This window comes from Podarcis bocagei, assembly GCF_964188305.1.
Source record: "Podarcis bocagei genome assembly, chromosome: 1".
NCBI lineage: Eukaryota > Metazoa > Chordata > Lepidosauria > Squamata > Lacertidae > Podarcis > Podarcis bocagei.
Window position 1 is genome coordinate 118,257,737 of NC_138125.1, and position 25,430 is coordinate 118,283,166.

General features: G+C 40.9%; 1 protein-coding gene across 11 annotated transcripts in view; it reads left to right on the forward strand.

Moving 5' to 3' along the window:
* PDE11A (phosphodiesterase 11A) overlaps nt 1-25,430 on the forward strand; it is a 155,536-nt gene that overhangs the window by 54,575 nt on the left and 75,531 nt on the right. For 9 of the 11 annotated variants that reach the window (XR_014011990.1, XM_081209310.1, XM_081209313.1 and 6 more), the window contains exons 3-10: nt 1,685-1,774; nt 2,958-3,098; nt 6,099-6,163; nt 10,044-10,182; nt 14,557-14,632; nt 15,159-15,226; nt 17,912-18,004; nt 19,400-19,450. Coding sequence is in view for 10 of the 11 variants with exons in the window: in XM_081209310.1 (XP_081065436.1) it covers nt 1,685-1,774; nt 2,958-3,098; nt 6,099-6,163; nt 10,044-10,182; nt 14,557-14,632; nt 15,159-15,226; nt 17,912-18,004; nt 19,400-19,450 (723 nt within the window). In the remaining variant the exon portion in view is untranslated. Of the gene's footprint in view, nt 1-467; nt 690-1,176; nt 1,286-1,684; nt 1,775-2,957; nt 3,099-6,098; nt 6,164-10,043; nt 10,183-14,556; nt 14,633-15,158; nt 15,227-17,911; nt 18,005-19,399; nt 19,451-25,430 lie in introns of those variants that run through there. The other 2 variants (XM_081209311.1, XM_081209319.1) reach the window with 2 other exon arrangements.

Sequence of the window (25,430 nt, forward strand, 5' to 3'; positions counted from 1 at the left end):
CCAATTTATAAGAAAGATGTTTGAATGCATGGGATCTTTGTTGAAAGAGCTTTCAAAGGAAGTAAAAACAAATCTTCCTGCAAAAGAAAGAATAGAATTGTAGAATTGTAGTATTTTCATTTTGTGAAGCGTGTCTCATATTAGCTAAATTATAAGGAGATGAATTTAGATTTAATAGTCCACTCTCAACCTATTCATTTATTTTAATAGTCATGAGGTTAGAATAAAAAAGAATCATGCAGAAGAAGAGGACTATTTTGAGGTGAAAAGGATCAAGTACTGGACAGTGTTGAACAGTTTTTATTCTTTAGCTGAAGTTATTTCTCCTGATAAAATATTGAAGAACCTGTAATCTACTATTGCTAGTATTATGTGTCATGGCAGAATTGCAAGATAAGAATTTATTTGTTGAATAACATTTTATTTTGAACCATCCTTTGGCCATTGGAGGAGCAAAGGTTAAAACGTGGGCACTGGCTGAAATCTGATCCTTAAGGTTCTTTATAAATCACCAGTCTTGTTCAACTCAGCACTAAAAATTGAATCCACCATTTTCTGCAGAGTGATACAGTACGTCTGAAATGTATCACAAGTGTGTGTGTTCTTCATCGAAAGTACACCCATTTGGAAAGCCAATCATTTTATTGCAGATGGTTGTTTTTGGAGGGGCAGGGAGACAATAATGTAAGGTATGTGTAATGTATGTAATGGCTTTAAAGTTGCATGTTTTTTGGTGACAAGGTAAATTATACATATACAAGCCTAGCCATGGGCCATGGCAGCTCTTCATCTCAGAAAAGCTTTGTTAAAAACAACGCTATTTGGATGGTGCCTCCCATATTATCTCTTCGCGCGCACACAAAATAGCTCATCGTGTAGAAGACAAGGCTAGAACATTTCTCCATGACGTGCCGGTATCCATATGTTGGGAAATTTTGAAATGGGGCGGTATTGGGAATCTAAAAATGTAGCACAATAATATTAAGTGGACCTCCCCCCCAAATCAGACCAAAGGCCTATCTAGTCCAAAATCCTGTTACTACAGGAGCCAGTCAAATGCCTCTGGGAAGCCCACAATCAGGAAATGAGGGTATCGTTTCCCAGAGTACCTCTGGGAATAAGAGCATAGGAAGCTGCCTTATGCTGAATCAGACCATTGGTCCATTTAGCCCAATGTAGTCTGTAGTGACTGACAGCAGCTCTCCAAGCTTTCATGCAGGGAATCTTTTCTTGGAGGTGTCAGGGACCTTCTGCATGCAAATCATAGGCTCTCCCACTGAGCCGTGTATGTTTCCTTATATGGGGCACACTTAAGAATGGTGGCAACAGCCGGAACCCTGCTCTTATTGTTGTTCCTCAAAAGCGGCCAGCTCCTAAACTTTAGAAATAAGGCAAGATCAAATCATTTTGGTGGCCATATTTGTTGCCTGAAGTGCAGCTCTAAAACAAGCCCACCCAACTGTCAACCACACAGTGACAAGTTTGAGGCAGCCATTTCGTTTCTGGACTGTTCTTATCCCCAAGACCTAATTTTGTGTGTGGAGGGAAAGGGAAATGTTTTTTACCATATAAGTCCTACAGTGTGAAGTGGACAGGCATACCAACCTCATTGAGAACTAGATTGAAGATGCACTTCTAATTACAATGCCAACTTCTAATAGCTGATACTTCCTTTTTGCTCCAGGTAATGGAGATGTATCTTCCATTTTGTGGGATTGCCATATCTAACGCTCAGCTGTTTGCTGCTTCAAGGAAGGAGTATGATAGAAGCAGAGTAAGTGAAAAATTGCAATTTGGGCCACTGCTACTAACTTTTACTTCATATGCTATCTCTGCATGATCACATGATAAAAGGTCAGGTGACTGAAGATAAATCACCATTATTTCTAAAGAAAGCATTGACACTTTGTTGAAAATACACATACATTTAATACACATCACTTTGTTAATCAGGGCATGTATTTTGCCATTGGTTGCATTATTTTGTTCTGCTGCTCAAGAGCGAAGAATATATTGTATGAGTAAAGCTACAATCTTACGTGCTCTTTCATAGGAATAAACAGTGAAACTTCTGTGAGTAAACATGCTTAGAATTGCAGTGTACATAAATATATTTCCTGTCTTCCTGTTCTTCATAGTTTTAGCTTCATATTCAAAGGGTATCTTGCAGCTACGGATGTTTTTACCTGAATTTTTTATCTACCAGTAGTAATTCTAAAGTAATTCCTTTCCGCTGACATTATGATGCCAACATTTTTTTGAGCTAAATGGTGACCACTAAAAGCTTTACCAGGATGTTACAGTGTGCAACTCATGAGAGCACAATGCACAAGCATTGCAAAGAGCTTTCTTGTGTTCTGTACGACTTGACTACTGTAGAAAAGAAAATAGTCATTATTTTTGACATTTCAGTGGGAGTCTTTGATTTCCCCCCTCCACCCCTCCTGAATCTTGTCAGTGACATTTGTGAGGAAATCGGGAGGCCATGGGTTAGGGATCTGGCACATATTCAGGAGAGCAACAGGACACAACTTTATTGCAACTTTACACATCAAGTAGTTTGGCATGTAAGGCTAGGGATAGATCTTGGCAAAAGGAACCTGTGTGTCTGAGGAAAGTCTGGGAGGAAGGACGCTACAAATAGGGTCCTAATGCAATCAATTCCATTAACTGGTATAGCTTAAGGCATACATGAAACACTGAAGTAGCCTTTTATCCTGGCCCCACTGAGAAAATGAGCAAACAAAAATACTGATTTCCATGATCTTTTACAGGGACATTTGCCCATTGCTGTTTTGGGCAACCAAAATTTAATTTAGAAGGAGTAAGCCCATATTACAAAGTCAGTAAGTTTTATACAGTAACTGGTACTTTTAGAAGTCTTGTTTCGGGGGGGGGGGGAGGAATTGTCCAAGAATTTATCCGAATTGTAATAGCTGTCCCTCCCATGTATGTAGGCCTTGCTGGAGGTGGTTAATGATCTATTTGAAGAACAGACAGACCTAGAGAAAATTGTGAAGAAGATTATGCACCGAGCCCAAACTCTACTAAAGTGTGACCGCTGCTCGGTATTGCTGCTCGAAGACATTGAGTCTCCAGTAAGTAGTGTTTCAGATTTCGGGTTACTACTCGGTAAATTCTCTTGGAAGATATAACGACAGAGTAAAATGCTTACCTTTGTACAGCGGTCACACACTTTTGGCTGCCCTTGCCAAAGAATTTAGTTGCTAGTTCTGCTACTTTCCCCCCACAGGGATGCCAACATGAACAAAAAAATTGGGGAGTGGGGTGGTAATCACATAATCGATCGCATGATGTGGTCACACACACCATTTGAATGGCAATGCCCATCAATTTGGAAGGGGGGGGGCTCAAATATTTGACAAGGGTGGAAAATCACCTGCCTCTAAAGCAAACAAACAAAAAATCCCCTTGGTATACTTCATTTGATAGGATATGACTCATTGCTGATCAAAGTGGTTGGCCTCTGCTGGCTTATTCTATTGGCCTGTGCTTCTGTCTGGTCTCATATGCTTATTGCTGCTCTTAACAAGATTCTGAATACCCTAGGGAGACCCTTAGGCGACATAAACACCAGTGTATAAATAGCAATAGTCGTCCTAACTTGGAGAGCTTATACCCATAGATGGCTCCCTGTAGCCAGTAAATAAGGCAGAAACACATTCTCCTAATGATGTAGTCATGCTTGGGCAAGTAGGAACAAGACTTCATGAAAGGGAAAGGTGCAGGGGCTAGCTTACATTCATGATTGCAAGTATGTGTTCATGTTGTGCCTTTGCTGACTTTGTGGTATTTTAAGTGCCCATTCAGACTGCTGTCATTCTCTCTTAACATGTTGAGCACGTTAAGTGTAAATGTGCATATAATAAAATATATTTCATAAATCATTCTCAGTTAAGTCCCAGCATCTTAATCTTAAAGCAGGCAGATCTTCAGAGACTGACACACATGTTTGTCTGCTTCTTTCCCCAGTTTTGTGTTCCCAAATCCTTCTGCTCTTGCTCTCACCCAGTCTGCACAAAGACCTTGGGGATACCAGGTCACTAACTTAGTCAGGAGCTCAAGCCAGCCAACAAGGCCAAGCTGAGTTGTTTGCTTCTCACACCAGACACCAAGATAACACTCAGAGCATTCTCCAGACATTCCCGTGAGATTTACTCTGGTTCACCAAAATGGCTTGTCCCTGTGCTCTGATTGGAGACTTTGGTTTGACTGTTAAATCTCACTAGTAGGTTAGGTGGGTGGCACAGAGAAATGGCATGCAACCTTTCCTCGTGTTACCAAGTCCCTAAATGCTCCCCCCCGTCATTGCTGCTAGGAGCAATGGTAACAGAAATAACAGCACCCAAGACAGAGAGTGCTTTTTCTCACTCCTCCTTATGGTGTTTTGAGCTTTCATCACTGTTTATAACAGTGACTGCAACAAACTCCCCGCCCCCACCCCTCTCACCCAGTGACGATTGCTACAGGAACTGCCTTGCTTTCTCTGCCTGAAAGTGTGATTTATGATTGATTGGTGCTCTGAATCAGCATGTCAGTCACTTACCCACTAGTGCTGTGACATTTGGTTAAAACACAAGTATGTGGAAGCAACCGAAGGATTGCTGGAGGTGGCTGTCAGAAGATAGATGGGGTATTACCCCCGAGACAAACTAGGCAGCAAGCTTCACTTTGTATTGACAAGTGCTGGAATCGTGAGATGTTGTAAGAAGCAAGGTGAATGTTGTGTGTACTGCTTTGTAAATGTATTACTGTTCTTCAAGAAACAGACAGTACTGAGGAGACCACCTGACAATGTCTTTTAGGCATGGAAGTTACAGCTAAGCAATTGGTTGGTGTTCAGATCCCTGTTGCCTGTGGTGGTTTCATTATAGTTTGCAGCTACTAGTTTCAGTTGGACTCTTGTCGCTCTTATTATATAAGAATATAGGCTTCTTGTCTGCTATTTTGACTGCTGCCAAAAAATGATTGCATGGCAGGGAATATTCCTCTACTAGTGTAATGATTATCTTCCTGATGTTGAAGAGTAAGCTGGCACTGTGAAAGTTTATAATCTGAATTTTCTCACCAGAGTTTGTATTTATTTATTTCATACACTTTTAAGTTTGCACCTGCAGTAGGCTTCTTCAGTGTTAGAACTGGCAAAATCCTAAAGATCTGATTCTTTAAAAGTTATCCCATATCTCTTTTTTACGTGAAGGCAAGGCACACGTTTATGTTACAGCGTGGATCATTTTGACTCTAATGTTAATGCATGATGGAGCCTTAAACTGAGCTGAACCTTTGGCCCATCTAGGCAATTTGCATAATCCTCAAGTGAAATTTCCCTCATCCATATGACCATTGGCCTTGCTGGCTGGGACTGATGGGAATTGGAATCCCACAACACTGGGAAGGCCACAGGTTCGCCATCCCTGGTCTACTCCAATAATCTTAAAACTTTCCAGACTTAGGGTACACCTTAATTTTAATTATTTATTGGTATTTCATAATTTAATACCACCAAAAAACCCCTAATAAGTATACACTTCTTCATTTTTATACCCTAGTTTTGAATGGTAGAAGTGCTTCTGATGAGAACTTAGGTCAGGTTGCAAGCCACTAATGGGTCTCTTAACTAACAGTGAGTTTCCAAGGCAAGGGCTTGCTGCCAAACCTAATTCTGGACCAGGGTTTTCCAAACTTGTTTCTCCCATCATCTGTGACCACTTTTCCTGCTAGCTAGGGATGAACAAAATCCGAATTACTTACAAAAACATGGTTGGGGAAAAACAAGGAAAATATTCAACATGCTTCACCATGAGAGCCATTAAAGTGAAAAAGAATGCTATAGAGGTAAACTTCGTGATCTGGAGTTGTGACTCTAATCTATATGAGCAATCATTTTGCAGTCAACGAGTTTTGCATTTACTCAGCATTATTTAATTGGGGAAAGTGGGCTCTGTGCAGTGAGCATAGAGAGTTGCTTTGTGCTTACTGTTTTATCACTTGAACATGTGTTTTTCCACTGTTGTGCTTTTAAAAAGTTGGGGTGGGGGGGAATCTGAGACTCATATGTATTTGTTTTACCATGACAGGTAGTGAAATTCACCAAATCCTTCGAGTTGATGTCGCCAAAATGCAGTGCAGATGCAGAGAATAGGTTAGATCTCATGTTTTATATTGCAGTCGATTATGTTTTAATGAATAATCATTGATTGTTGGACTGTCTATGAATAGCTGTTTTATAAAAGTGATTCCCCCCCACAAAAGCCTGAATTTAATATCTTTTCAATTCGATTAGATTATTTCACAATTTCTTACATGTTGCACAAAATTAGCAGGACTTCCCTTCCTCCATCTCGTGCTGTTTCTTTTAAGTAACTGCATTTTACAATATGCTGTACCAGAGAAAATAATACTTTTCTCAGATGGTCCAGGTATAGGTTTAGTGCCTGCATAAACTACAAGAAGTTATGGTAACCAGTAGACCTGGTGATGCAAGACAATGTATTATTGTGATCAGGTTACCTCTCTCAAGAAGAGTTGCTACTAATGCAGCAACCTAAGTTGATGGAAAACACTTTGTGCCACCAACACTATGTGTCTACTCAAAGTAAGGAGCTTACAGTACACCGAAAGTACAAACCTGATTGCTAAGTATGTTCAACATAGATTGACTCTCCTCCAAATTCAGATGAACCACCTTCTAAAAACAGGGTTTCCAAACTTGGGTCTCCAGCTGTTTTGGGACTACAATTCCCATCATCCCTGACCATAGGTCCTGTTAACTATGGATAGTGGGAGTTGTAGTACAGCAACAGCTGGAGACCCAAGTTTTGGAAACCCGAATCTAAAAGAAACTCTCATTTGATAGAATATCTCTAGAGCAAGAGTAGCCAACATGGTGCCTTCCAGAAGTTTTGAGTTCCAGCTCCTATCAGCATGGTCAGGGGTGATATGATCTGTAATCCACAGCATCTGGATGGAATCAGTTGCAGCAGTAAGCATGTAGTAATAAGCACAAATTAGCTTGAGGTTTAGGAAGCCTACTGTTTGAACCCCCACTTGAATTATTTCTTGTTTTGTTAACTTGGATGCATTCTGCTGCTCCTAAAACCTGTCACACATAATCTAGTACTGATTTCATCCCCCTGTCATATAATACAGTGGTGCCCCGCAAGACGAATGCCTTGCAAGACGGAAAACTCGCTAGATGAAAGAGTTTTCCGTTTTGGAGGTGCTTCGCAAAACGAATTTCCTATGGGCTTGCTTCGCAAGACGACAATGTTCCTGCTGGGTTTTTTCCCTCCCCCCCTTTTTCTAAGCCGCTAAGCCGCTTATCAGCTGATCCGATCAGCAGATAAGCCGCTAATAGCGCTAATCCGCTAATCCGTCAATGGGCTTGCTTCGCAAGACGAAAAAACCGCTAGATGAAGAGAATCACAGAACGGATTCTTTTCGTCTTGCGAGGCACCACTGTAATGTCAAGATATTAACAGATGCTGTGCACTTTAAATCTCTGCCCGCTTCATGATGGATTTTGCAAGATACACAATTATGAGCTCTGTGCTTTGGAACCTTGCCCTCAAAGGCTCTTTTCCCCTCGGTGTTCCTGAAGCTGCTGAAATAAACTGAAAACATTTAACAAGATGCTTCATTTCTGCACCTTTACACATTTAGATGTTATACTGCTATCAAAGCATGTATTGTATAACTTTATTATTCGAACTGAAAACCATGTGAGTGAGATTTTTCTAAGACTTGCTGTCCTGTTTTCTTTTTAACTAAGTTTTATTTATAAAACTTTTTCCTTTTAAACAGAGAACACCAGTCTATGGAGAAATATGCAGCTAGCTAAAAATTATTCCCTTTTCTGTGGCTGATAGATCCAGCTGCTTTGTTGCTGATCCATTTCTCTTTTGTCTCAGTATGCTCTGCTCTGAGACTGATAGTCATGGTATTTTATTCAAAACAGTTAGAAAATTTATGTTGCTTTCCTTCAGTTTTTTTAATTTTATTTTTACTTTTAACTTACAAAATTAGCTGAATATGATGTTGCTTATTCATCCCCCTGTTCATATGATGGCTCATATCTTAGACTTTTGCTGAAGTTTTGACTGTAAACAGAGATTTCTTTGAGGATGTCGTCATGAAGCCTCCCATTACTTGGAATGAGTTCTGATTTGTTCCATTGAAGAGTTGATGCAAATTGAGTTAGATCCAGACACTTCACCTTAATTTGGTTGTGAATTGAGCTGCTTGTGTTACGTTGCTAAAAAAGAAATTTATGTAACAGCCTTGAATGTGATTTTGAAATGGCATTAAATTAATGGAAGAGTTGAGTTATTCTGTACCATAGTACTACAGCGGAACCTCGGTTTTCGAGCGTCTCGGAAGCTGAACGTTTTGGTTTCCGAATGCTGAAAACATAGAAGTAATTGCTTCTGTTTTCGAACGCATCTCAGAAGTAGAACGGCTTCCGAGGCGCGTTTCTCAATTTTCTCCACTGAAATTGACGATCACCCATTGCGCCTCGGTTGTCAAACGTTTTGGAAGTCGAATGGTCTTCTGGAACGGATTATGTTTGACAACCAAGGTTCCACTGTACACTCCAATTAGAATTCTAAGCATTCTGCATTGACTTAAAATAGGGATGCAGAACCTGTGTGTTCCAATCCCCATCATCACCTCCAGTTATAAGGAAGATGGAGAAAGTGTCCTCTAAGGATGCAACCTCTATGAGATAAGTGTCAGCACTACCCTGGTAGCATGCTAGAGTCTGCAGTGTTCATCCATCTGGATTCTTTAAATATTACTTCACTCTATAAATGTTGAGGTTGCGCTTTATTTTTACGCAACCTCGGCAGTGAAGCATTATTTAAAACACGGGGGGTTCACTCCAGTTTTATGTTACTGCATGCCGCCTCCATGGCAGCCATTGTGATTGGTGCCCCCAGCACTCTTAAAATGTTCTTACTAGTCCCAAAAGGCTGGCAACCCCTGCTCTACAGTCTATGTTGGTTTACAATTCTCAATCTCGAGACTCAATACTAAGCGTTTATATATAAAAGACCTTTCAAAGTTCTAAATAACCATAAGAAGAAACTCTCTGCTTCTTTGAGTTCCCCTGCAATTAGATGTTTTCAGCAATGGAATCTGTCATTTTGAACAGTCTCCCGTGAGAAATTTACCTGGCCCCTTTGCAGTCAGTTTGGATGATATCTTTTGGCCTGTTGCACGGAGGAGAGTGAGAGCACACTGCCCTTCCTGGTGTAGCAGTCTCCATCCTCACATTGCATGTTCACATGGGGGACAGCATGTCAAGACCTTTTTTTCAAGTGGGTCAACTTCATAAGTAAGGGACATAGAGTTGGGGGCACAGAGCAGGTGTAAGGTGTTGGAGGACAGAGCTTGGTGTACAATGCAATCTGCCTCATGCCTTCTTATCTAGCATGATGCCCCCAAGTTCAGTGGAAGATGCTGTCCTTCAAGATTCAGCTGCCAACCTCGTCAGCTTGTGTATGTGGAATGGAAAGGTGCCATCTTGCCCTTCACTCCAGAGAGCAGAATATTTTAGGCCGGCCACCTTGGGCCACCCTCATATATGCTGCGAGGAAGATGAACAGACCAGTGCTTGGCTGCACCACTCCAAATATATCATCCAAACCGACCCAGGTTTATTTCAGCAAACATTTCCCGGGATTCATCTTTCAGGATCTGTCCGTTGCTGTTAATTGAGTTCTGTCTGCTTTTTTACATAGCCACAGTGTCCTATTTTACTGTTACCTTTTTGCATATTTATTGAAATTTCCTTCTTTAGCCGCTTTGATCACATCCTTCATTTCTCTAAAAAATAAATAAATACTGGAAATAAGCATATAAATAAAACGGATGTATTATTCTGTTCCTAATGCCATTGAGCTGCTCTGAATTTTTATAGGTAATCCTGATATAAGGCTATGCTTTCCAGACTTATGAAGATGGGCTTTCAAGCAACAGTGACTATACCCTTTTCTTCCTCTGCTCTGCCTTTATGATAGCTTCAAAGACAGTTTGGAGAAACCGTCTTCATCTTATTCAGACTGGCTAGTAAATAATAGTATTGCTGAACTCGTAGCTTCCACGGGACTCCCAGTGAACATCAGCGATGCATATCAAGATCCTCGCTTTGATGCAGAAGTAAGGCATCCTACATAATTACACACCTCTGTATTATCTTAAATCACAAAATCTTAGCTACTTCCATTATATCCGATGCCTTCCGTTGTGATTTGAATCATGTTTATAAATTGCTCTGCCGGCTCAGTGTTAATTTTATCAACGTATCAGATGCTGGCATAACCCTATTCAGGACACAACTACTCTCCCTCTTCTGAATTAACTTTATTCCATTAGGTTCAGTCATTTTTGTGGTAATAGCTGCATACTTGCAACCAGATCGTTGGATAATTAATTCAAATAGTTAATTCTGCTCCCACCCTCACTTCTTTTCAGCCCTCCTTGTCTCTTTAGGATTAGTAAGGTCAGAACCAGCAATGAAAATAGAAACCAGGGCTCCCCACATTCTCATTAGTTGCAACATCCTACATGGCTTTAGCCCATAGTTCCCAGCCCACCAAACCAGCAAGTCTTCCCACTTCCTTCCTACTAATAATAGCATACAGCCCCTCCTCTCTTAGGTCCCTAGCTTTCTCCCAGTCCTGCTTTCTAGAGATGGGTGGGCCGAGTCACAGCAAATGTGAGTGTCCAGGCTAAGATTGAAAAGAGCAAAAATCTGGGTTGGCACAGCCCCACAGGTGCCTTCCTTGATTCTGTTGGTTTAAACCCCGTCCCTCCTCCACTCACTACTCTGCCCCTGTCCCTCAAGGGGCACTCACCCCTTAAGGGAGGTGGGAGAGGCCCACCAGGTCTCCCCTCCTTCCCCTGATAGTTTCAGACGTGAAGATGCTGCAGTGTGTATGCTGGCAGTATCTTCATTTTTGAAACAACTGGAAGGAGGAGAAAATGCACAGCAGGCCTCTCCCATGTGGGAGCCATTTCCACTATCTCTTAGCCCAGCCTGGCCCTCAAAGTGAGTGTTCTCCCCACACCCCCATGTTGGGCAGTGGGAATCAGCCCCCCCCCCTCCGAGTATTTGAATCGGAGACTGGAAGGGGGTCGAACAGTTTCGGGCGAGCAATCTTACGTTAGTCCTTTTACCATGCCTCTGCATTTCATCAACTCCATGTCTACCAGCCACCTTTTCTGCAGACTACTGCTTTTGAGGCCACAATTTACTTTTTACCAATTCCTTCAGCCACCCTGTCTTGAGCAGCCTTCCTAATACTCCTTCCACCCTCTCCTCCACTATAGAGCTTTTCAGAATCTTCAGTTCTGTGAGGTTTATTCAGAGCTTCCCCTCTGATCCATCCCTGCTGTCCCAGTTCCACTTTTTCTGTACCCTTTCCCCCAATCCTCATTTTCCATTTCTTCATTGAGTCTCCCTTTTCTTCTGTTGGACTACCTGCACTCTTCCTTTAACATGCTTGCCTCTGGGCTCCCTGCCTATTGCTTTTTCTGCTTTAAGGATTTTTCCCCCCAGCTCCCAGACTGCACTTGTGTGAAGTTTTAATACCTTACAAACTAACAACTTCCCCTTGCCTCAATAGAAGGTGGACTGCAAACTACTTCAGTTCCTAGAGCAGGAGTATCCAACCTTTTGGAGCATTATTGTCCACACCACAACATTCTCATTTCACAGAATAAAAACTTGCTGATACCCAGGCTCCCCCCAAAGAAGGCAGAAAAGATCTACAACTCCCCCCCAGACAAAAATCAGACACCATCCACCAAAAAACAGACGTTCCAAATGTCAAAAAGTAGCCTCCCCCAAAGAACTCAATTCTAAAAACGTAAATATTGAGTGGTTTAACATGGGGGAGGGGGTCTGATTGCCTGTGGCCACCATGTTGATAACCCCAATCTGAGAATAACTAAATTTCCTAAGCAGTTGCACTTGTCAGAGGCTTAACTATCACAACTGCAATGCTATCGAGATTGCTGGAAGGAGAGAATTAGGTAGATAAAATAAAACACAGGGCATGCTCAGAGCAGCCCCAGTATTGTTAAAGTCAACATGTGACTGCAGTCAGCATCCAATAGTGTGCTTTACAAAACAACAACAACAAGACTGCTTGGCTGTTATTGAAAACTCTTTCCACATTTATTAACTTACAAATTTATTCTTCCTCTTTAGACTTGATCTTTAGATTTTGGACAACCATGTAAAGTATTCAAAATCTAATAAAATGTACGTTAACAGGAGATGTGTTCTGCTTCAAATGATAGTTTTTAGATAAATAGGTTTTGTAGCATACTTCAGAAAGAATATTCTGAGATGTAGGCTTGAGATGATTTATACTGAAAGGCATAAAATCTGAAGGGGAAGTCAAATTTTAAAATAGTGCAGGGAATTAGATGGCGACATCACAGTGCCCTAGAGCCACTGTGGGTAATATTTTTGTATTGTATTTGTATATTATTCATCCTCCACAAAGCTCAGAACAGTGTACACGGTGTTATTCCAACTGAAACTATAAAACCTGTCAAGAAATGCCTTCCAGGTCATCACAGTCATGTTTTAAAAAACCGATATATTCTAGATAAACTCCCAGGACTATTTTACAGTGGAAATAGTGGGTTTTAATTTATTCAGCTTTTCAGAAATGCAGTTAATGCCAAAACATACGCATAAGCAACACATGCCGTATTCTTTGTAGTTATTTAATATAGCACGTTCTGCTTAGCATGTAATATCTGTGTTTGCTAAGGCAATCATAACATTGGTGGGGGGGAATGAGATGGTAAAAAGACATAACCAACAGAGACTCAGAAAATACAACCAAGTTCACTCCAACTAAAACAAGTGAAAGACTTTGCTGTTTGTAAAGAGCTTTCCAGCTTAGACTTTGCTGCTTTCTCTTTCAATTAGTTCTTATTTAAATAGTGCTTGTTTTATTGCTGCTTTTTGCACTTCGTTAAAATTATTTCATTGCGTTTTGCACCTTGTAAGCTGCCCCAAGCACTTGATGGAAGGGGGTGACAACAAATGAATGAATAAAAGCACCGAAGTAAAAAAGGTGTCAGAATTTTACTTTCAATTTGAAAGTAGTATAAGAAAAACATGAAGAAAAACAAAATGTGACAGGAAATGCTGTGGCACATTTCTTATCTTACTTCAATAAGAGATTATGATTATTATTTTTTAATAAAGTGATTTTTCTCCAAAAACCTGACTTCAGAGATTAAATATCTATGAAAACAGGGGCAAACATTAACTATTGCTGCCTCATGTGTCACATATTTCCTTCTCTGTGTAAACTAAAGCAGCATTTTTATTTATTTATTTATGCAGAATAAAGTAAGTGTGAAACAAATATGAATTAGATGCATTACATAGTAATCAAAACATTTCAAGGGATTCCTGGGGCGGGGGGGGGCATACACCCTTCATTTTGCTGTTCTGGGAAGGAAGCCTGCTGTTGGCTTTCTATAGAGCCGACCAGTTTTGTAATTTGGTAGATAACCTAGGAAGGAGGAGATTTGGTACAATTAAGCTTGGTGCTTCTCCATATAAATTTTGGGTTTAATGTATTGATTGTTATATGGCTCTTGGTACTGAATATAGTGAAAATTAGAAAGCTGTGTGCCTGTTTTGGAAGGAAGGAGGTTAATCTGAGCCTGCTTGAGCCCTCATAAACATACAGAACAAGCCTTGATTTTGTGGGATGAAAAATATATGAATCCCTGTTGACCCATGTGTGAGTGAATGTGAAAAAGAAACAGTTGAGTGCCTGGACTCAAAATGTGGGGCTAGCACACAGAGAACCCCAGTAATACAGTATTACTCACAAAAATAAGCAGCACAATGAAGCATTAGGAATGTAGGTTGTTGGATCTTTCTTATCCTATTCAGCTGTACACAGCAGCTGACCTCTTATTACCCCTCTGGCAATGAGCAGACCACACACTGTTAAGTAAGTTTAAAACGCTTTACTTACAGATTCAAGGTCTTAAGTCATGCATCATTCCATGCAGCAGCAAAGATAATACAGGCAAAATACACTTGAGACACATGCTCAAAGCTTGGGAGCAAGCTTACACATGTCTTCCTTGGTGGATTGCATGATGTGCAGAGAGGGAGGGAGAGAGAGGAAGTAGAAAGGCTGAACTTTCTCCCTTTCCAGATCTAGCTGAGCCTATCCAGCAGTACAGCTCTGTGATCCTTAACCCCTTCATGCACTAACTAGCAGTCATGCATAGTTATGTGCCTGCAGATCTGGATCCTTCTATGTATTTGGACAATTTCCCATATAGGCTAATGTAAGGGTCAAGGGTTGAAATCCTGCTCACTTTGAGCTTGGAAGTAGTACAGTCTGTATACATGTACTGTATTTGAATTTCATTTGGTTTGTAGTAATGCAACCTTTTGAGCATATCACTTGCTAGACGTGTTGGACAAATGCTAAGTCATATACCATGCTAGTCACTAATTGTATTGTTTTCATGTCCTAGGCTGACCAGATTTCTGGCTTTCATATAAGATCCGTTCTCTGTGTCCCTATATGGAATAGCAGTCACCAAATAATTGGTAAGATCTCACTCAATAATGACTAATGTGGTTGTGCTGTTAAACTTCAGAACGCCCTCCTTAGAGAAGCTACATTGGCTGGCTTCTTACTTGTTGGCTTTCAGCCTGCAGTTGTAGACTTTTTGTTCCAACAGGCTTTTGGTAACTGACTGTTTTTAAGGAACGAGCTGGTGCTTTGATGTTTTTATTGTAACGATCTGCATGTTTTAATAGCTATAATGTTTGATTGTTTGTTTTTTATTGCTTCCCTCCTCTCTATATTTTTAGCTGTTTCTAGTTCAGCTGTAAAATACTGAGATATGCTCACTATATAATGTCTTGACCTTAAGATTCGTAGGATACAGGATTTAAGACAGCCCAGCTAGCAGCCTAATTAATTAAGCCAATGTGACCAGGCATAGGAGAGAGTTTCCCCCATTTGGTTTAGCTGACACATACAGTTTTGATAAATAAGCCAGTAACTACTACAATACAAGGAGCTATGAATTAATGTATAAAATGAACTATGTTTGCTAACTTTCCACAGGAGTAGCTCAAGTGCTGAATAGGCTTGATGGGAAACCGTTCGACGATGCCGACCAGCGACTCTTTGAGGTGAGAAATGTTAAGTTTGCAGCAGGGACTTCTACTTGAGCGGTACAGGTAATGGACACAATCCAGCCTTGACATTGTGTTTATTTGCTTCAGCAGGGCTGAAGTAATTGCTTGCTTTAAGGCTTCAGCCCCTGCACATTTACTTGAGATTGCGCTCCACTGAACACTCTGGGAGTTGCTTCTCAACAAATTTATATAGGTTTGGATTGCAATTCTCCTGTTCATAACAACGGGATTTGCTAAACTTCGGCTGGAATACAGCCTATGTATTTCTGCAAGTGGAGTCTCCTTTACACTTGTGTTGTACGCAAAAAGGCATGTTCGTACTGCTCTTATTTTACATATACTCCTAAATGAATACCAGTGAAAGTACTAGAATGGATTTTCTTGTAAGGGTGGCTAGGCTGCATTCTGAGAATTATTAATCCTGATAATGATCCTAGTAACAACTTCCAGACTTTCTCAGTCTTATTGCAACTCCACCAAGTATGGAAACATTTCTAACATTTCCAGCATTTCTCACAGTAACTATTATATATTTTCGCCAGATGAGATGGAGCTTTAAAGGACCTTTGTAATGGCTTCCCTTCAGTTTTCTACATGGAGAGGCTGCAGGGCCTTTTGTAAAAATGAAGTGCCAAACAGAATCTGAAATATCAATTCCCGAAGTATTATTCCATTTAGTTTGAAAATTACTGCTTTCAATTTCCACTCTGTAGCTTATAAGAGCATGATAGATCTAAAACAAGAACCCTTTCCATTTCTTCCTCTACAGTTTCTTCACCTCAAATAGTAGTAATTCAGACAGAGATGTTTTTGCTTCCATCATTCCAGTTCTAAAATTGTAGGCTAGAAAATGCTTCAGTTGATAGTACTGAATCCAGGATGGAGAATTACCTCCAAAAATAGTTGTAATTTGAGAATAACTAATCAGATAGAATTGGTTAATTTCAAACTACTCTGGACGTAAAAACTTGTATATTTAGGAACACAGGAAGTTGCCTGATGCTGAATCGGATCGTTGGTCCATCTCTCTTGTTATTATCCACAGTGCTTTGCAGTAGATCTCCAGAACCACAGCTTTGTGGTAACAGAGATGCTCTGTATATGAATTGACCATTGTCTTGTGCTGCATACTAGTTTTCCCTGCTGCTAGGCACACTGCTTCAACTGGTAATACATATTTTTTTTGCAGTACTGCATCAGCCAGCCTTTTAGACTAATGGGTAGTTTTCAACTATCTCACACAATACTGACAGAATTCCACAGGCTATAAGTGAATTTATACATAACACTAACCCATATCTTGTTTCTCCTGGGGGAGGGGGAACATACAGATCACCTGTGTGGGGTGATTGATAAAAGAATGTGCTGAATGCCTACATTCAGAATCGCAGGACAAGTAAACTCATGTGTGTGTGAGAGAGAGACCCATCAACAGAGTTTTAAAACAGAATCATGCAGCGCAGTGGGAATGTTAGACCTTTTAAATTCTAGCTCCTTACAGCGCTTTCCCCTCTCTGTCCCTCTTGCAATGAACAAGTAAGTTTAAATGCTTGGTAAGTTTACATGCTTTACTTACAAACTCCAAAGGTCAGATTCATGCATTATTCCATACAGTAAACACAGGCAGAAATCTTGGCATACAAAATATAATGTAATACAGTGCTACCTCGGGTTACATACGCTTCAGGTTACATATGCTTCAGGTTACAGACTCCGCTAACCCAGAAATATTACCTCGGGTTAAGTACTTTGCTTCAGGATAAGAACAGAAATTGTGCTCTGGTGGCACGGCAGGAGCAGGAGGCCCCATTAGCTAAAGTGGTACTTCAGGTTAAGAACAGTTTCAGGTTAAGAACGGACCTCCGGAACAAATTAAGTACTTAACTTGAGGTACCACTGTAACTATAAATAAGCATGTATTCTGAGCTTGTAGTGAGCAAGCTCAGGCGCATCCTATCTCACTGAGTTCACAGGGGGAAAGGAGAATGAACAAACAAGGAAACTTACCTTCCTTCCACGTGAGGACGTGACTTAGTTGAGTCTGAGAATACAGTTCTGTGATCTTAACCCCTTCATGCGTTAACTAGCCCTAAGCTTGCTAGTTATATCTGGCTACAATTTCTCACAATCTCCCTTATCAGGGAAATATAACAATTGCATGCACAATGTAATAAACCACCCAGAGTCCCATCTAGACTTACAGGTTCTTAAAACTGTTTCCTTGTAGCAACAAAGTTTGTTTTGTTTTCTTCCATCCTTTGCCATTTGCCTCTATAGCTTGACAAGTGTCTGGGTTGAAGTGGGGCGGAGGGGAACCCATTGTTAAATTAGATGGTTCAGTTTGAACATAATGCCAAACCATAGTTAAAAGTAACCACCATTTTGCAAGCTAACAAAAAAACATGGTTCCACATTGCTATTCGTCTGTGGTTCATCTGCTCCTGGGCTGGATTTAGGTGTTGTTCAGACAACAGAAATAAGCTATAGCTTAACATAATGTGCTAACAATACCATTGTGTTGGTGTCATGGCTATCATAGCTATTTTGCCTTATGTTTAACAATCTGACTCAGGTTCCCAGAGAATTGTGTGTTTAAAGAACCTCTTAACAAATAAACTAATGTTGATCTCTGGAGATGACATGTTACAAATTTTTATTTATTTTTATTTATTTTCCTAGGCTTTTGTCATATTTTGTGGCTTGGGCATCAACAATACAATAATGTATGACCAAGTGAATAAATCCTGGGCAAAACAATCTGTGGCTCTTGATGTGAGTATCACTGTAAATCAACTTAACATTTACTAGGGGGAAGAATTGATATATTTATTATTTGTATTTTAATCTTTCCTGCCGTAGAAATAAGATGCATGCATTTCTATTTTAATTTATTGCCTAGCTCCCCGTGCTCCTCAACATAAGAGAGAGAAAGTTAGTTTTGTTCTGTTTCCTATCCAGTCTTGGTGATGTGTTTTCCAAGGACCTGAATGTCTCCATTGAACTTGGTCAGTTCAGATCTAGGCTATCTTGTCATGACTGAAAAGTACCCATGGGCTTCTAGCTGGCCACTGTGAGAACAGGATGTTGCACTAAATGGGCCATTTCCTGATCCAGCAGGACTCTATGTCCAGATCTGTGATTTCGTCGTATTCCAATGTCCACGATAAGAAAGCTTAAAATTCTAGATAGCTGTGGCATAAGCAATGGGGAATCAGACATCTATAGTAGCTTGAAAGCTGTTGGTAAGAATGGGCATGCTCCTTTTCCACTGACTTGGAAAAGCTCAGCCAGGGGATGAGTTGTAATAAACATTTGAAAACTATTGCAGCTGCATGCAAATGTCCACGCCATGGCTGTGTATATAATCACAGTCAAAAGTGTGTTTAAGGCTCATCCTGGTACAAAATAAAGGCTCTGTAACTGAAAAATCATTTCAGCATAAAAATGTAATTGATCAATTGTTAAGATACTGCTCTATTAGAAGGTAAAGATTGATCACACTCTTATCTGAATATTGATGAAGGCAATGATGAAAAACCATCACAATTTGAAAATTCCTTCCAGTAGCACCTTAAAGACCAACTAAGTTAGTTCTTGGTATGAGCTTTCGTGTGCATGCACACTTCTTCAGATACCACTGAAGAAGTGTGCATGCACACGAAAGCTCATACCAAGAACTAACTTAGTTGGTCTTTAAGGTGCTACTGGAAGGAATTTTTTTATTTTGACTATGGCAGACCAACACGGCTACCTATCTACATCACAATTTGGTTTAAAAAAACAACACAAGGGTGGAATCAGTGGTATTTGATTCTGAATACACATGGGAAGGTGTCGATTTCCAGCAGTGCTCCCTTCTTCTTGTGCACACTTGGGTTCAGCCCATAATTATTTTCCTTTGGATTATTTTTCTTCATGTCAGAACAATAACATTGTCCGTGGCTTTACAGTATTTCTGAAATACCATTTCCTAAGAAATTATCTAGTAGGTAAATGCTGCAAGTAGAATTGATGACCTGTGGTGTAATATCTCACATATAATGTATGGTGATTCATATATATTAATAAATAATTTTAATAGTCCTTTCAGAGACTGCTTAAAGTTCCTATTTCATTTGAGCTTCTCACTTGTGGAATTTCTCCCCCTCCTAATTTGTTCTGGGTCAGGTGCTGTCTTACCATGCGACATGTTCAAAGGCAGAAGTGGACAAATTTAAGGTAACCTATCAACATTTGACTTCCTGGAAAGGGGCTGTATAGAGGTTCTAAAGAATAAAATAGCCAACAAAAATAAGCAGAACTGTGGGGAAAGATTTAATTTCTTGTGGCACTGTAAATTTGTTTCAGTACTAATTTCCGATCTTCTCTGTGGTAACTTGTAGCCTATAATAAAATTCTTGTAATTGTCTCCCTCTGCCATTTTTGTGATCACATGAATACTCACGTCAGGATTATTCTCTGTTCTTTTCATTTAGGACTCTGAATTGTTATCTCCCCTTCCCCTCTAACTCCATCTCCCTGTTGTCCCATATTTCTGCCTTAGTGACTATTCAACATCATGATGTACTGTTAATAAAAGTTTCCTAAGTGTTTAGAGAAGTTTTTAATATTTCATGCTGTATTGTTTTTAACACTTGATTGGGAGCCACTCAGAGTGGCTGAGGAAACTCATCCAGATGGGCGGGGTATAAATAATAAATTATTATTATTATTAGTAGTAGTAGTACAACATTTTTAAAAAGCACAAATCGCTGCTTTCAGCATCATAGTCTCGAAAGACACTAGGAAAAAGTATCGTGGATCTGGGGGAGAAAGGGCACTTAGTTACGAGAAAGTAAGGGGAGGAAAATGAGTCAAAGAATATCATTACTAACTTATATGAAGAAAGAAATACAAGAGAGGAAGATGAGCTTTTAACAATTTCCTAAAGTGAGACAAAGAGGAAGCCAAATGAATGAATGAATGAATGAATGAATGAATGTAAACATATATTCATTTGCACGTGTGTATACAAAACAATGGGAAGTTTGAGCAGGCAGTCGGTGGAAGATTGAATCCATGGGTTTCACTAGAAATGTTTATATCATTGTAGCTAATGAAGCCTAAAAGGCTGCCCACAGGAGGTTTCTCATTGTGGATTGTTTCATTATTTATTAATTTTACAGAGAAATCCTATACTCCAATTATGTGGAGGGAGAAGGAGATATGTTGTTGCTCTGCTGGTGGAACAGCTGCTGTATCTCTTGTGTCCTCAGCTCAGGAGGTGACAGGGAAAACACACAACCAGAAAATGCAAAAAACAGTGTAAAAGTGCCTTTGAAACGCTCCATTGCCCACCAACCAGGGACAGTCGGTGATGACACTCACATATGTTGAGGGCCAGGGATGATGGGCACTAGACTCATCAATGCACACATCCTCTGTCATAACACACACACAAAATGATGCCACAGCACCCCCCAATCCATCCGCTACAGTCGCACAGCTGGCATTAATCTCTGTATAGCCAGGCTGCAGGCATTTCTCCAGGCAGATGTTCAAACCCCCTTAACGTTCCTTACAAGCACTCTTTTATGAGCATAACAGAAAGGATGGAAGGAGAACCCACACAACAAAAGTCGCCACATAGCTCCCTAGAAAAGGAAGCTTGCAGGAAGCACGTAAAGTTCTTTAGGACAAATGTTCAAAAACTTTCCAGGGAGGAAAAAAGATGCATCTGAACTCCTTTCCAAAGATAATATGTAAACTGTTCTCTGTTGATGTGTAATTTATAGTGTGTTTTTTTAAAAAACCTAAACTGATTGTGCAGCTGGGAATGCTGTGCAAGAGATCAATATTTAATAGCTGTATTACATTATTGATAGGTTTGTAAGATACTCCTTTTTGTAGGCAAACAGCACTCAGGAGAACCCTATAGCAGAAAATAACGAATTACTTGTTTTATGAAATCTTTGATTCAAACTGCAATATTAATAGCAGTTCTGCTTTGGTACTTTGGCTGACCTTTGCTTAAACAATAACCGTAAATGGAGATATCTTCAATAGGATATCTATTTAAATCACTTTTAAAAAAATAAGTTTTATTTGTAGGAAGTCACACCAAACCTTGGATATGTAGAAAGACTTCAGTATTACTTCACTGTGCCTGTATGCATAGTTCTTCAATTTGACACATAGACTTTGGGTTGGATCCGGAGATGTGCACTTGATGAAATTCTATTGGTGATGCTGTTCTTGAACTGTTGTCAAGTGCTAGCAGAAGGCCATATGGAACACTGTGCAAGTGATTTTGGAAAACAGTGTGCTAGTAGTCAATCTTTGATAGTAGAATTCCTTTGATGCTCTGTTGCGAGAAGCCAAGTTACAGGGAACCAGGCAGAGGGCCTTCTCGGTAGTGGCGCCCTCCCTGTGGAACGCCCTCCCACCAGATGTCAAAGAGAACAACAACTACCAGACTTTTAGAAGACATCTGAAGGCAGCCCTGTTTAGGGAAGCTTTTAATGTTTGATGTATCACAGTATTTTAATATTCTTTTGGAAGCCGCCCAGAGTGGCTGGGGAAACCCAGCCAGATGGGCAGGGTATAAATAATAAATTATTATTGTTGTTGTTGTTGTTGTCCTAATAGCTCATTAACTCAGGCTGACGCCTCACACCTCACACAGAGGCTGGCCTGACTTAATTAGCTTTTAACACACAGCCTAATTACACATGCCTTAATACACACATACACACACACACACACACGTCTATTTCCCATTTTTAACACACAAAGCCTTAATTAAATTCTAACACCTACTGGACCTAGGAATTTAGGGTGCCCAGCACCCACAAACTCATAACAAAGACTCTCCTCCCTGAAAGAGAGGGGAGGGGTTGTGTTCGGGAGCCCGAGCGCCGGCTGGCAGGGGGCGTTGCCCCTGCTCCCAGCTCACCTGGCTGGCGCTCACGCCCCCCCCCCGGTGGCTACCCAACCAGGTGCCACGGAGGGGGCGTGTTCAGCAGCATTTTGCTGCAGCGCCAGCCTTCCTCGGCCCCATTCTTCGTCGTCGTCGGATCACAAGTCCTGGTGTGATTGCCTGTTTTGGTTATCATTAGGGAGGCACACAATTGGGGCAAAAATGTTCACTTCCTTTAAAGCAATAGCAGAAACTTTAAAAGGCGTCTGCAGTGGCCTTTCCCAACTCATCTGGCAAGCAACATAGGAAAGAGCCTTATACTGAGTGAAACCATTGGTCCATCTAACTAACCCATTATTGTTTACACTGACTGGCAGCTGCTGCCCAGCGTTTCAAATAGAAGATGCTGGGGATTGAACCTGAGGCTTGAGATGCTCTGCCACTGAGGCACAGACCCCTCTCCTTAAGCAAAAGGATTGTTGTAAATAGCACTGTGGATTCCTGCCTTTGCAGTTTCAGTTGCCCTTTCAAAGAAGGAAACTTTGTGTGTGTTGCATACAGTGGTACCTCGGGTTAAGAACTTAATTCGTTCTGGAGGTCTGTTCTTAACCTGAAACTGTTCTTAACCTGAAGCACCACTTTAGCTAATGGGGCCTCCTGCTGCTGCCACGCCGCCGGAGCAGGATTTCTGTTCTCATCCTGAAGCAAAGTTCTTAACCTGAGGCAATATTTCTGGGTTAGCGGAGTCTATAACCTGAAGCGTATGTAACCTGAGATACCACTGTAATTCTCTTGTAAAAGAGACACTTCCACAGTGCAGTTGTTGGGAAGTCCTTTGCCATGCAAGGTGAAAGGATACAATTTCAGAGACAACCCAACCCACCACCTCCCTGCTGCCTGGAGAGTGCTGCGCTTTCCCCGAAAAACTTCATTCCACTGGAATGTCGCTTTTCACTGCAGAAAGGGAAATCTGGTCTAACTCTAAAGCTTGCACAGTGAGGAAAGTCAGGATTCTGTGACTCAGGAGTGTAGAGTGCAACACAATTTCTTTGAATCTCCAGCATGCTTTGAAAATGGCTGAAAATCATTTTTCACCCCACCCCCCCAAATGCCAGCATTGTTTTATTCCTAGTATTAGTATGCTAAATATAAGAGTGCAAAGAAACAAAAAAAACCCAAAGACGTGTCACTGGCAATTTCCCCTTTCCAGTATTAGCAATTTCTGTTTTTATTAGTCAATATGTTGGCAAGTTAAGGCTTAAAAGAATTAATGCTTTGAGGGGAAAAGTCAATGATATTGACGCATAAGACTCCCATACTGAAAAGGATGTTGCATTTCTGTATTGTTGCAGTTCGGCTTACAAGTACATTATGCAGCTGTTTTTTATTTTATTTCTTCTTTACCATTACATCTGCTGCGGAGCCTAAATGGCTGTTGTCTAATCATTAAATGATGCTTATAGAAAAACCCAGGAAAATTGGAAACCTCCTATGTTAGGGAATGTTGCATTATTTATAGAAGGAGGTAAAAAATTTCATGCTTCTGTTCAACTCTTGCCTTCAAACTATTCAGCCATGTAGAAATTTCTAATCATTAATTCATCCAAAGAAATTCTATGCAAAATTAATAGCCTATAAATAGCATAAGTATTAGTAATATTGAGCATGACAAGAGTCTGGAGTAGGATTTCCCAAATGTAGGTCTCCAGCTGTTTTTGGACTACAACTTCCATCATCCCTAGCTAGCAGGTCCAGTGGTGATGGATGATGGGAATTGTAGTCCAAAAACAGCTGGAGACCCAAGTTTGGGAAACACTGGTCTGGAGCAATCACTTCTCTCACTCTTCCCCGCCCCCCCCTCGCCTTCCTGGCAGCATCTCATTTATAACACCCATATCTGACTCACACCCAGATCAATGATTGTTTTCCCTGCTCCTGCCTCTCATCATTGGCTGTGGCCAGTGTGGGGGCATTCAGCATGATCTCATCACATCACACCACACGTGTTTATAGTATATGTTGCTAAGAAGAGAGGAGGAAGAAATATGGAGGCAGCTCCATGTCTCTTGTGTAACACCTAGTTCTACCTTTAATATCTGATGGGAAACTGAGAGTGATACAAATGCTGTTCCAAACTACCATACTCAGTCAATCTCGGGGATGGCACATGCAAGGCTATTTTTCTCAGGTCATGAGTGTGAGGTAGCTTTGCTTTGTGATAGATAATAAATAAATCTCCATCGAATGATGAACTATGGGAAGCCAGTAAAATGTGTGTTGCAGTTTGTGTTAGGAAAAGAGACAATGAAAAGATAAGAATGAAGGAAGAGATTCTGTATTTTTGTGTCACAGAGGAATTATTTTTATTATTTGGGCAAAGAGGAGATATTGTGCAGAATAACATCTTAAGGGTTTGTAGGAACAAGTGTGGTCTGCTTTCTGCCACTGTTGGGCATGTAATAAATAGAAAGGCAGTCTAGAAAGATGCATGTATTTGTGCATAAATAGATATATCGTATATACTCGCGTATAAGCCAACTTTTCCAGCACATTTTTTATGCTGAAAAAGCCCCTCTCGGCTTATACTTGAGTGAGGTGGGCGGCGGTGGTGGAGAGATGAGCAGCCTGAAAGGAGCCCTTTCTCACTGCTGGTCCTGCTGTCGCTGCCTGCCTCTTGCAAGGGCAGTCATAGAAGCCACAGTTGAGAGAGGCGCTGTGTTGTGCTGTGCCTCTCCCAACCACGGCTCCTATGCCTGCTCTTGCAAGCAGCAGAGGAGGTGGCGAAGGGACGAGCGGCCCTTCCTCCTCTGCCTGCTCCTTTCTCCTCCGCCTTTGCCACTGGCAGCGGCGGCGGCAGAGGAACGAGCAGCTCAAAAGCAGCCCTTTTGGGCTGCTTTTCTTCCTCCGCTGCTGCCTCCACCACCAGGTTTGTGGTGTGGTGTACTGGCTTATACTCGAGTCAATAAGTTTCCCCAGTTTTTTCTGCTAAAAGTAGGTGCCTTGGCTTATATTCAAGTCGGCTTATACTCGAGTGTATACTGCACATATATTTTAAACCCTCCACCAATGAAGCCAACACACTGCAGTTCAGTGTGCACACATGTACGCAAGGGGCAAGCGTCAGCTGTCCAGTTCCAAGAAGGGTACACATGGGGCATACATATTCTCCTCCCCCCACATTACACATTTCCCTAATTCACACATATGCAAGCACATACACATGGTCCCGCTAGATGTGTTCCAATTCTACACATTTTTTCATATGGTCCCTACAATTCTTACTGTGATCCTGATAAGATA